We start from the raw sequence: 12780 nt of genomic DNA on the forward strand, positions 1-12780 counted from the left end.
ATCCTTTGTCTAAGACTTAAGCAAATGTGGACAGAAGCAGAAAGCAAAATTAATGTTATTATTCTTTAGGGTTAGGGAGCATTACAGGGTCAAGCATCTATTAGAACATTCTGGTAACTTCAAGAAGAGCAAGCATGCAAAACACAGTACATTCCTTATCGTAAAACAAACAATACCACTCCTTCACTCACTCACTCTCTCATTCACTCACTCACTCACCCACTCATTCAATCCTTCATTCACTCACTCTTATTCACTCACTCACTCATTCACTCACTCACTCTCATTCACTCACTCACCCACTCATTCACTCCTTCATCCACTCACTCTTATTCACTCACTCACTCTCATTCACTCACTCACTCTCTCACTCACTCACTCATTCAATTCTTCATTCACTCACTCTCACTCACACTCACACACTCATTCACTCACTCACTCTCACTCACTCTCATTCACTCACTCACCCACTTACTCACTCACTCCTTCACTCACTCACTCACTCACACTCACTCTCACTCACACTCACACACTCATTCACTCACTCCTTCATGTACTCATTCACTCACTCACCCATTCATTCACTCACTCATTCACTCTCTCATTCACTTACAAGAAAAAAAAAATACCCAAACTGACTATAACATCTTGGTTACCATACAAGATTAACTACACCATTCAGATTACAACATCAAAAGGAACAATGTTAAAGCAAATGATATATTGAAGAATAGTCTAAACTAATTTTAGTGTCCTGAACCTGGGTACACGAGAGTACAGTCTAAAATCAGTCACTAGTGGGACTTTCCGAGATGGGAGGAGGAAGGAGGCAGGTTATTCAGCAGCTAAAAAAAAATGGAGTTTCTTTTGCTAGTCTGCCTCAATAGAATTAGTAAGTGCAGAGTAAACAAATTAACCTGTAAAAATGTAAATGCATTTGGAGCATGAAGTGATTACAAGTAAAATCTCAAAAAAAATAAGTTTTAAAGATGGTGTGCGCTTTTAGACATTTCTCCAGGGACCAATACAGTACAAGTGGGAAGGAACAAAATAGACGCTGTTGCAGGCATCAAAGGCTCGTCCGAGCAGCGCACGGTGGGGGGGGGGGCTCCTGAGCAAACAGACTTTCTTTTTCTTTTTGCTTTTCTTTCCTTCCTTCCTTCCGGCTCCCTTCCTTCCCATCTCTCTCTCTTTTTTCCCCCAAATGAAGGGTTTAAGTATCTGGATGACACATCTCAATAGATGCAACACTTTGCCTCTGGAAGAGTTATCCAATCCCTAAAACTTTTTACATGTTTCATCAAAAAGCCAAACATTGTAAGCACTTTGTCCTGGCAACTCATCTGATGTAAATAATGGAGGCATGAAGAACTAAAACTACCATTCAAAGTTCTAATTTATGTGTGAGAACAATTCATGAATTGCCTTTGACATTCAACAATTTCTATACACATATTCTTAATCGGTACTGTCTGCTTCTAACGTTCAAAATTTTTCAGGTATGGTATTTTACATTGGTGGAAATTTATTATTTTCTAACCCTGAATGTTTCAAGTACCATTGCACTTTTAAAATGTGTGTGTGTGTGTACACAATTCACCTGAATCACTATCCCAGGAAGAAAAAGGTTACTCAAAGCACTAGCCTGTGCACTAACTGGAAACAACCGGCCGGAAAGACGTGAACGTTTTCTATCATACTGTCGCACTTCTGAACACTCTCGTCCCAATAGCACCCCAGACGCTATGTCCACTAACAACTATGATACAAAACAATGATCCTCGTTTATCTTTCCCTCTGCCCTCCTCATTTAATTCTCAACAATTATTTATGGAGCCTGCGTCTCAGCCAAGTCCTGAACCAAACCTTGAGATTCAAAGATCAAGAAGTTGTGTGGAAAAATGAAAACCAGTACGATTTTACTTGGGGTAGCCTTATAACTAACAAGTCCACCCAAATTAAATGGTGTGGATTGAAACCACAGAACATATAATGGCCAATAAATGAGGTACACTGATCCTTTGCAGGACCTCCTCTCTCCAAATATGAGAGCATCAACAGAAGCCCATGCAGCTTCCCCAACACTGTCAGTGTCTGAAACCCTCACGACTTAACGTCTGGGGTTCAAAACCAGAAACAAAAGCCACTGCCGTCCCGTCAATGCTGACTCATAGTGGCCCCACGGGACAGAGCGGAGCTGCCACTCTGAGGAAAGACTGCAACTCTCTTAGGGAATACCAAGTGCCAGCTTTCTCCTGCCGAAAGGCTGGGGGTTTCTGACTGCTGACCTTGCAGTTAGGCCAGTGCATAACCACAATGCCATCAGGGCTCCCCAGATCTCAAATATAACCTAAGGAGAGCATTTGTTAATTCTTAAACAGGATAAAGACATAGAGACCCACTATCCGGATGAGGTCCTGGTAGTATCCAGGACTTAGGAAAACCCGCTTGCTTAAAAAGGACATGGGGAGGCAAAGAAAACTGTCAAAGAAGCACAATTCCTGGCAAATCAATATATCACATTTGCAGGTGGGGCTACAGAAATGAGAACAGGGCCATGACTGGGACACAAACACTATGCTAGACAAAAGCACTTACATGATAGGTCCAGGTACCAGAACCTGGATTGTTAGGTATGATTCGTGATTAGGGAACCCCAGCACCAAAGATACAGCCCCGGCAAGCCACTGAGCGAGGCTGTCCTTGCCGGAGCTTGTTGTTGCTGCTGCTGTTGTTGTTAGATGCCACCAAGTCGGCTGCGACCCACAGCGACCCTATGCACAACAGAGCCAAACAGTACCCAGTCCTGTGCCATCCTCCCAATTGTTCTTATGCCTGAGCCCGTTGTTGCAGCTGCTGTGTCAGTCCATCTTGACGAGGGCCTTCCTCTCCTTCTCCAAGCATAACGTCCTTCTGCAGGACCTGCTCTCTCATGACAACGTGCCCACAGTATGAGAGACGCTGTCTCACCATCCTTGGCTCCAGGGAGCACTCTGGCGGTACCTCTTCCCAGACCAGAGCTGGTGAGGGGGTGGCCGTAAGCCACTTTCTCAAGCACTCTTTCTGAGGGCAAGGCCATTCACACCTCTGGTAAAAGAGCTGAAGACATTCCATGGAGGCTTGATCCATGTGGAGATTCTGCAAGATGGATTTGGGGCTTTCACTGCTACCCACGGCCTTCGGCAAACCTAGTGCTCCAAATTGAAGCTGGAACAATACACTTCTCAGCTGCTTCCGAGGAGCCCTGATGAAATCGTGGGCCAGATACTGAGCTGCTAACCACAGGGTCAGTGGTTTGAACCCACCAGCGAAGAGGAGGCTACTGCCCACGGTAAAAACGTGACAGCTCAGCAACCCAAAGAAAGAGGTCTACTCTGTCCTATGGGGGAGGGAGGGGGACTACGTGTCACAACAAGTCAGAATTGACTCAATGGCAGTGAGTCAGTCTAAGCAGTTTCACTCTCTTTATGTAACAAGCATCAGCACACCATTCCAAAATACATTTCCAGGTTAGTTTGAAAATTACAAATCATGGAGTTTCAATCTATTTAAGTAAAAGAGTGTTATCTATAAAATTGTCCTTTATTTCTTTTTTCCTTGGCTCAAAGTTAAACAACACTCTGAGACGCTAGGGCCTAGAGCAGCAGTTCTCAATCTGGGGGTCATGACCCCGTTGGGAGTCAAACGACCGTTTCACAGGGGTCACGTAAGACCATATTTCTGATGGTCTTAGGAACCGAGACACCGCTCCTCTATCCATCTCCAAGTGGGTCCGCCCACATGCAGACACACCCACATACGGGGTCCCCACAGCATGAGGAACTGTGTTAAAGGGTCGCAGCATTAGGAAAGTGGAGAACCACTGGCCTAGAGGAATCTCGCAAGTATCACGGAGTAACAACTCAGCATTCTCTGGAGTCCACGCAAAGAGATAAGGAATCTTCCAGCTCCTAAACGCCTAAGGAGAGAATTGCCACATCTAACTACTTAGCTAACAAGTTGACCCAAACCCATTCATTTATGAACTGAATTCCACGGGACTGTGGAAAGGAAGGAAGGAAGGAAGGAAGGAAGGAAGGAAGGAAGGAAGGAAGGAAGGAAGGAAGGAAGGAAGGAAGGAAGGAAGGAAAAAGAACACAACTGACTGCCATCAAATCAATTCCAACAGATGGAGACAGAATAAAACTGTTCTTGTGTGTTTCCAAGCCAGTAACTCCATAGAAGCCTTGTCCTTTTCCCTGAGACTGGCTGGGGGTTTCATACTGCTGACAGTTTATGTGACTATGAAACCCTATAGCTACCAGGGTTCCTACCATGGACTCTGGACTCACCCCAAATCTCAAGACTCAAATATGAAATGAATTCCAATGGACTGGAGTCTCCTCCAAGGAGAGGTCAAAGGGACAGAGTTCCAGAAGCCTCCTACCACTAGAAATTGAAGATGATTATAGAAGAACTCAGTTGTATTCCGTTGACATGCCACTCATCTGGCGCTCTTTACTGATCTTGGTATAACTATAATTTTATCTTGGTTATTATTTTGGTTGCTACAAAATCCTAAATGCAAAGCTAAAAATCAAACTGAACATCACTACCCATCAGATTTATTTTACAGATGAAAAAATTCACACCTAAGTAAGTTCAGTGACTTGTCCAAATATTGAGGAAGCTTCAAATGACAGTCTTCATTGCACAGCACCAGATTAAATAGATCTCTACTCATGAGCAACACATGTTCACTCACCTTCAACAGAGATGTATTGACTGTCGCATTAAATTCTGAGCACTCTGTTTGCAGAAGGCTCCGGTTTACAGTGGGAGCCCTTAATCCATGCTTGAGTCTGCACATAGTTCCAGCCCCCATGAAATTCCTCCTGAACACGGACAGGGAACGTGAACAGCTTTGCCCTCAGGCAGAGTGTGTTTCACAGCTGATTATTCCAGCTCTCTCTCCTTGCCAGCCGAGAGAGAGGCTGTCTCACCATCAGAAAGTTGTTCGGAGTATGCCTGGTGACTTAGTTGTACTTCAGGGAAGAAAGATGAGGTTTTCTAGTGCTGTAAAGAGTTACAGTCTCAGACTCCAATAGGGGTAAGCCAACCCTACTCGAAAAGGCCGCCATGAGTGGGCAGTGACTCAATCGCAGTGAGTGTGTGTTGGCTTTGAGAGTCCAGATACAGGAGCCCTGGAAGGAAATGGTACAAGCTGGACTAATAACCGTACGGTCTGCCCTTTAAAGCCATCAGCCGCTCAGGAGCAAGACAAGGCTTTCTACTGGCATAAGGCCCACAAGAGCAGTTCTACCCTGTCCTATGGTGCCACTCCAAGTCAGAAACCACTTGATGGCAATGAGTTGAGGGTCCCCTAGTGTGTCAAGTCCTGACTGCCCTGAATCAATCTTGGAAACGTTTCTAATCTGCAATACTCTACACATCCCACCCACGGTCCTTTTCCCACTGCTGCATTCCCACCGGTAATGAACTCCTCTACGGCCACTCATGGTTTTAGGGCAGTTGCCTTCGTTGTCCAAGTGCTATGCGCGTGGCTAAAGTTCTGTGAAAGCGTGGCCACCCCTAGGCGTTCCTTCATCAGATGTTTGTCTTTTCCTTGTCCTGTTTAAGACTTAATAAACAGTGCGCTATAAATTATATGGGGGGTCTCCTTTTCTACTCGGATACGCTTAACCCTGCCTGAGGCACCGCACTGGGTTACACCAATGACTGCAGTGCTCCCTTCCAAGAATCTAAACACTGCTGGGATTTAGACAATATTTTCACAGTTTCAATATGCATGTCATTGCAAAGACAGATAAAATCTCAGAGGAATATCTGCAATCAACTCTCGTCATGAGCACCAATTCTTCATTCTACACAGAATCCTTACACTCTTGCAGCTCACATAACTACTGAAGGTGGATGTCTCTGTGAGAGAGCACATCAATGATTATGTTGACGATGCCGATTACAAGACATTTGCTATATACTAGGAGGTTACACCTATTCAGCCCTGGTGGTGTAGTGGGTTGTGAGTTGGGCTGTTATAACTGCAAGGTCAGCAGTTCAAAACCGCCAGCTACTTCTCAGGGGAAAAGATGAGGCTTCCTACTCCCGTAAAGATTTACAGTGACAGAAACCTACAAGGGCCACTCTACCTTGTCCTAGAGGCTCACGATGAGTGGCTGAGTCACACTTGTGGAACCTTTGTATGTTCTTATCTCATTTAATCCTCTCAACTGCCTAAGGAAGGAGCTATTATTAATTTTTTTATTTTAACAAAGATAGAGGAAGAGTAAGTCAACTGCCCAATTAGTAGATGGTGAAGTTAGGGATTACACCCAGACATGATTTCTCTATTATTGTCTCCCAGACTTCTTGTACCAAATCAATCCCTGATTTACTGGAAGTCTTCCCTACCCCCTGGACCTCAGTATCTTCACTTATGAAATGATAGAATGAGTCAGTGACAGACACACAATTATTCAAATCCAGAATTCTCATCTAATATTCACCAATATGAGATCCAGGGAGTCCCCAATTAAACCATGGCTCCCTACCGGTAATTTCAGCATAAGTCATTCTGACATAAGATAAATACTTCTTTCCTTTTTACCATTATCATTACCATTTTTTGTTAGGCAGCAGTGTTATGAACAGTGAATTACAACACTAAGGACTTGTCAGTGAGTGCCTACCAATAGTAGCAGCAGCCAACCATGCCTGCAACATTGCGTGTAGTGCCTAGTACTAGTACTGAATCTGCCCACACACAGGGAAAGAAAAATGATCCTACATGCAGTTCTTCATCATTCCACTATGCTGTCAATCAGGACTACCTGTATTGAACCAATCTCTTGTGTCACAAAGTCACAAAGTATGGAAAACCCTTTGTGGATGCAGAGAATACCATTTGATTAAGCAGAGGCTTCAGGAGACGGGCTCTAGGCTCAGGTACACATTTAATACAGTTGAAAAAGAGAACAGCGTGCCATCAGGAAGGATGGCATTTAAAGGAGAAAGCAGGTGTACAAAATGTCGAATGATACTTCGGAAGAACTTGTGCCACCGTGAGGACGGCTCACATCGTGGAAACAGGAGACAACACGTGATCTATGCTCTTGGACACATGAGGACAAACACCGGAACATTCAGCAGCGGCTGTATGTGACTAGCAGAATTGAGGCCATCTTTCTTTCTCTTTTTCTTTATTATTATTTTTTAAAGTAAGTTTTAATTTACCTCCAAAATTAAAAAGGGAGGCCATTCTTTACCAAGAGAGAAATGGTGCCCAAAATCCTACCCTCAATTTTTCCAAAGAAAGAAAACACTCTCCTGAAACCATCCCCGTGACACTGCAGAAATTCCAGAAAGACAGGTTTGGAGAACACCATTAGTCTCCACTACAGATGGAGAAGAAACGATCCTCTACTGTCTCGGGTGCGGAATAACTCAGTTATGGAGTCTGTTAGCGTAGTGCTGGCAGGGCCTTGGCTTGGAGTCCAGGGACGCCCAGCTTAGCCTGGGGAAAGGAACAGGTGCGGCAGAAGCAGCAGCACACCGTGAAAGCCAAATGACGCTGGCCCCGTCCAGAAAGCCCTGCCTAGAGCGGGTTCTGCTTGAGTGGTCCTAGCACGCACCCTCGGCCAGAAAGCCGCATGGCCAAGGGGACTTTCCCTGAGCACAAACACCGTCCCGACTGAGGTCTCGTAGCAGAACATGCATACAGGTAGCATATGTCACAGAATCTGCAAGGGGGACTACAATAGAACAGCCACAAGCCACCAGGTTGTTATTTAGGCTGCAGGGTAAGCACATTATGTTGCTACATCTGTGATCATATATCAACCCACAATGTACACGTGGCCCATGGGCACACAACAGATCAATTACTGTGGGCTTGAAAGGTTACAAGGCGGCCGGCCCTTCACTCTGTAGCATTCTTGGACCCTTCTGTAAACTCACGCAGAGGGAGTTTTCCCCAGCAGGTCCCACTTATGCTACAGGAAAGGAATTCCGACTTGAGCAAGACTTTTTTGCTACTCCATGGCAAGGAGATAAAGGCAGATCTGATACACAGAGAACAGAAAACTAGAACAGGAAATGTCAGCTCCTCCTCTGGGAGATGGACAGACAGAGAGTGGCGTCAATTCGGCATCACACCCTGTTGCCACTGGGGTCTGCAAGGTACCTTCGGGCCTGGCCACCAGCAGCGCTGGCCTTGCCCAAAGCACACGTGCAACATCCCTTGGACTTCTCCAGCAGGGCCACCACTAAGCAGCAACAGCGGAAGAGTCCTGTGTGTGTCTCTCGCTGATTCAGCTAAAGAAACATATTTCTGCTGCTTGCTACCAGCATTCATCTGTAAGGTTATTTAAACCTGGAAAATAATACTACACGGGTGGGGGTGGGGCAATAGGGAAGAGAGCTGTCACCTCTATAGGTCGTTTCAAACAACCAACTTTATCTTTCCTCCTGTTTCTAGGTGCAAAGTCGGCACCTATTGACTCTATGGCCGTAATTAAATACGTGGAACATTAGATAAGGAACTTGAGCCTACCTCATCAAAGGTGGTGTCATCTTTCTTCAAAGCTGTAAAAGAAAAAGGGAAACAGTTACCAAGAAACATCTGAAAAGAGATCTGAGTGTCTAAGACCTAGAAACAGAGCAACTGTGGTGTTTTCATTTCAGAACGTAAAACTGTACCCCAGCCTGAGTAACAATGTTGATACAAATACAAGAACTGCAACTAAGACAGAAATTTGCCCAGCATGCATCTGTGTGAAACACTTTTCATAAATATGTAAATGGCACTAGCCTCCCAAGGTTGGAGGGAAATACGCATCTCCTTCGTCTCCCTTTTTCAGTAGGAAAATGCTGTGATGAAAGTATAACTGAATCAAAAAACAATCTTAAAAGAATTTTCCCTTCAACTCCTAGGTTTTGTTTTGTTTTTTTAAGCACATATCAAGAGTGTTGTATGAGTCTTCCAGATCAATTATTGGGATAACGCCAACTCCACATAATGCCCTGGATATCACTGTTACACTGGGAGGACATGTTCAGCAGTGTTTCAAGACTCTCAAACAAACAAAAAGCTCCCGGCCATCACTTACTGTGACTCAGACTCCTAGCAACCCTATAGGGCGGGGCAGAAGTGACCCTGTGGGGTTTCCAGAATGGAACTCTTCATAGGAGTAGAAAGCCTCATCTCTAACCTACGGAGCGGCTAGTGGTTTTGAACTGCTCGCCATGTGGTTAGCATCTTAACACACAAGTACTCCACCAGGGCTCCTCAAGTGTGTAAGGCTGAGTGTGCAGTCGGGGTGGCTGAGTAAGAGACCTTACTGTAAATATTCTCGCATGATGGATTTGAAAACAAAATGCATTCCAAAGGAAATCATGTTACTTTGTGGTGGTAGTGCAGTGGCCATGTGCTGTCTGGGCAATTCCCACTCCTGATGACCCCAAAGGGAAGAGTGGAACTGTCCCATAGGCTTTCTTAGGCTGTAGATTCCAGAAGGTTTGGGGGAACTCGTGGGCCATTGTGCCAGGATTTACAATGTCATATAAGAGTCAGTGAATGCTCTAAATTTGTTTTAAACATACTTATCTTGAGAGCTAGAATTTTATCAGTCAAGTTGCTTAAATCCTGTAATTATTTTAAATACTTCCTATTAAGGAGAACAGGCAAAGTAGCTAACTGACCTGAATCCACTAGTGGAGAAATGTTTCAGATTTACAGAATTGTGCAAGGGTATATATTAGACAATGCTGGATAATTTGTTCTATTTTGAAGGACTCCACAAGTTAATTTTTGCTTGGACAGCTATGTTCTAACAAAAACAATGGAAAGCAAGTTATTTTGGCAATTAAGTTCTGAAAGAAGCAATATGCCTAATCTGAAACTGCCATATCAAAGCCTTTAATACACAGCCGAGCAATCTTGAAAAGGTTGTTTTCTTTGTTTCATAGTATCTATCTGTCATTGTAAGGCAGCGGTTCTCAACCTGTGGGTCTCCACCCCTTTGGGGGCCCCAGGGGTCGCGCGATTCATAACAGTAGCAAAATTACAGTTATGAAGTAGCAATGAAAATAATGTTATGAATCGAGGGTCCCCACAACATGAGGAACTGTATTAAAGGGTCGCAGCATTAGGAAGATTGAGAACCACTGTTGTAGAGCAATAAAGAAGGGCGTGGTTATGGTTGTGAGTTAAGGGGGGGTTGAGTGAGTTAAGGTAGAAAGTGTTCAAAGAAGTGTAATATTCGGTCATTTTCTTTTGCTTAAGAAACTGATCTATAAGAAACATATCTACTTCCTTTATTAGAGAGCAAGTTATTCTGGTATAAAATGAAACATCAGTCCTGTGTCTGTCTCAAATGGCTTATCTAACACTCAATTACTTGCACATATTTTATTATGCATTGAACTTACATCAAATCTAAAATAACGCATTTTGATAGAAAATTAGACTAGACTTCTAATGGCTACATATGCACTAGAACCTGAAGCTTCTGTTCTAGAGGGCTTTCCTTAAATGCAGTAAATAATGTTAATACGGTGTGTTGCTGCTAGGTGCCGTTGACTTGGCTCAGACTCATTGCAATCCAATGCACAACTGAACAAACACCACCGAGTCCTGAGCCAGCCTCACAATCGCTCCTATGTTTGGGTCCATCGCTGCAGACACTGTATCAACCCTGCTCCTAGAAAGCATCCCTCTTTTTCCCTGCCCCTCCACTTTACCAAGCATGATGTCCTTCTCCAGGGACTGGTCTCTCCTGACAACATGTCCAGAGTATGGGAGACAAAGTCTCGCCAATCTGCCTCAAAGGAGCGCTCTGACAGAACTTCTTCCAAGACAGAGCTGTTTGTTCTTTTGGCAGTCTATGGTACTTTCACTGTTCTTCGGCAACACTGTAGTTCAGATGCATCTAGTTTTCTCCTGTCTTCCTTATTCAATTACCAACTTTCACGTGCAGATATGATGGAAAGTGCCATGCCTTGTGTCGGGTGCACCTTAATCCTCAAAATAATATTCTTGCTTTACAGCATCCTAAAGAGGTCTAGGACGGCAGATTAATCTAATGAAATGTAGCCTTTGATCTCTTGACTGCTGATTCCATGAGCACTGATGGTGGATCAATACAAGATGAAAATCTTGACAACTTCAATTTTGCTCCTCTTATCATGTGACGTAAACTGCACAACTCCACACCCCCTCACACAAAGCATGTCCTTTATTTACCTTTTCCCAAAATATTCAGGATCTTCATAAATATATATAAGGCGCCCTGGTGCCACTGCCAGGTAAGCGCTGGACTGCTAACCTCAAGGTCAGAAGTCCAATCCTGCCAGCCACCCGCCTGCCCCCAAAAGAGAGAGAAGGCTGCCTGCTTCAGAAACGATTCACAGACTCACAGAAACCCTGAATAGGATTCAGTATGAGTTAGAATTGATTGAATGGCCCTGGGTTTGCATACCTAAATATAGACAAGTTTCTCCATCTAAAACCACTTTAAAAAAAAACACAAGAGATTACCTGATTTGTTTCAAATACAAATTCTCATATAAGCAAATTGTTATACAGCCTCATATCTAGTTAATTTAACAAAGACTGATGGAACACCTATTATGTGACTGTTAGACAAGCTGATAATTCATAATACAAGCTTTTAGATGCACTTTCTTTACTACTCGGGACATTATAAAAGCTGATAATTCATAATACAAGCTTTTAGATGCACTTTCTTTACTACTCGGGACATTATAAAAGTTCTAGAAATTCAGTCATGCGCTTTCTCATGTAAAGCATTCCAGTAAGAACAACTAAGATGCTCCCTTGTTGTTAGGTGTCAGGGAGATAAGTCCATTCCAATTCATAGCAACCCTCTGTTCACAGAACAAAGCCCCACCGCATCTGGCACCAGTCTCCCAATTGTTGTTAAGTTCCAGCCTGGTGCAGCCACGGTGTCAATCCATCTCGTCAAGAGTCTTCCTCTTTCTTGCTGTGCCAAGTTACCAAGCAAGATGTCCTCTAATGACTGGTATCTCCTGATACACGTCCAAAGTACACTCTACCCTGAGGGAATTGCAAACACAGCAGCAAGTTGAGAGACGGGAAGGGCAGAAAACTAGAACATCTTCAAATATCAGACTCAACTATTTCCTTCCAGTCCTCTACCTGCCAGATGCCAATGAGGCAGTTCCAACTCCTGGTGACCTCAGGGGGTCGGGGCCGCGCTGTGCTCCAGAGTGTTCAATGGCAGGGTCATTGGAAGTGAACCGTCAGGCACTGCTGGAGACACCTTTGGGCAGGCCCAGACCACCCACCTTTGGATGAGTAGCTAAGCTTATAAACCACCGGCACTACATAGGGGACCCCTCTAGCCCCGGTTTTTGTCAGGTGCTATCGAGTCAGTTCTGACCCACAGTGATCCTAAATGCATCAGAACAAAACACTGCCCGTCGTCCTGCCATCCTTACAACTGTCCCTGTGTCTGAGCCCATTGTTGCAGCCACAGTGTCAATCCATTCATTGAGGGCCTTCCTCAAGCCCGTGGATCCTGCCAACTCCTGGGGTGCTACAGAAGTAGGAAGAGAAAATGAAAAAGAAATTGCAGGTATAATTATCTGAGATATGAGGAGTGGGGAGCCAGATCCTGTCCACTGCAAATTACTCTCAATGTCAGGATACGATCCAGTGAACACTTACTTACTTCCTATCAATAAGTCCCTGTTCCTTGAAACTTTTCATTTCGACATTGACTGCTAACTTGGTTTCTC

General features: G+C 44.3%; 1 protein-coding gene across 2 annotated transcripts in view; it reads right to left on the reverse strand.

The window, feature by feature from the left end:
* CDK14 (cyclin dependent kinase 14) overlaps window positions 1–12780 on the reverse strand; it is a 671591-nt gene that overhangs the window by 654068 nt on the left and 4743 nt on the right. For both annotated transcript variants that reach the window (XM_075558444.1, XM_075558445.1), the window contains exon 2: window positions 8552–8583. In XM_075558444.1, the coding sequence (XP_075414559.1) occupies window positions 8552–8583 (32 nt within the window). The remainder of the gene's footprint in view (window positions 1–8551; window positions 8584–12780) is intronic.

The sequence above is a fragment of the Tenrec ecaudatus genome, chromosome 9 (genome assembly GCF_050624435.1).
Source record: "Tenrec ecaudatus isolate mTenEca1 chromosome 9, mTenEca1.hap1, whole genome shotgun sequence".
Classification (NCBI taxonomy): domain Eukaryota; kingdom Metazoa; phylum Chordata; class Mammalia; order Afrosoricida; family Tenrecidae; genus Tenrec; species Tenrec ecaudatus.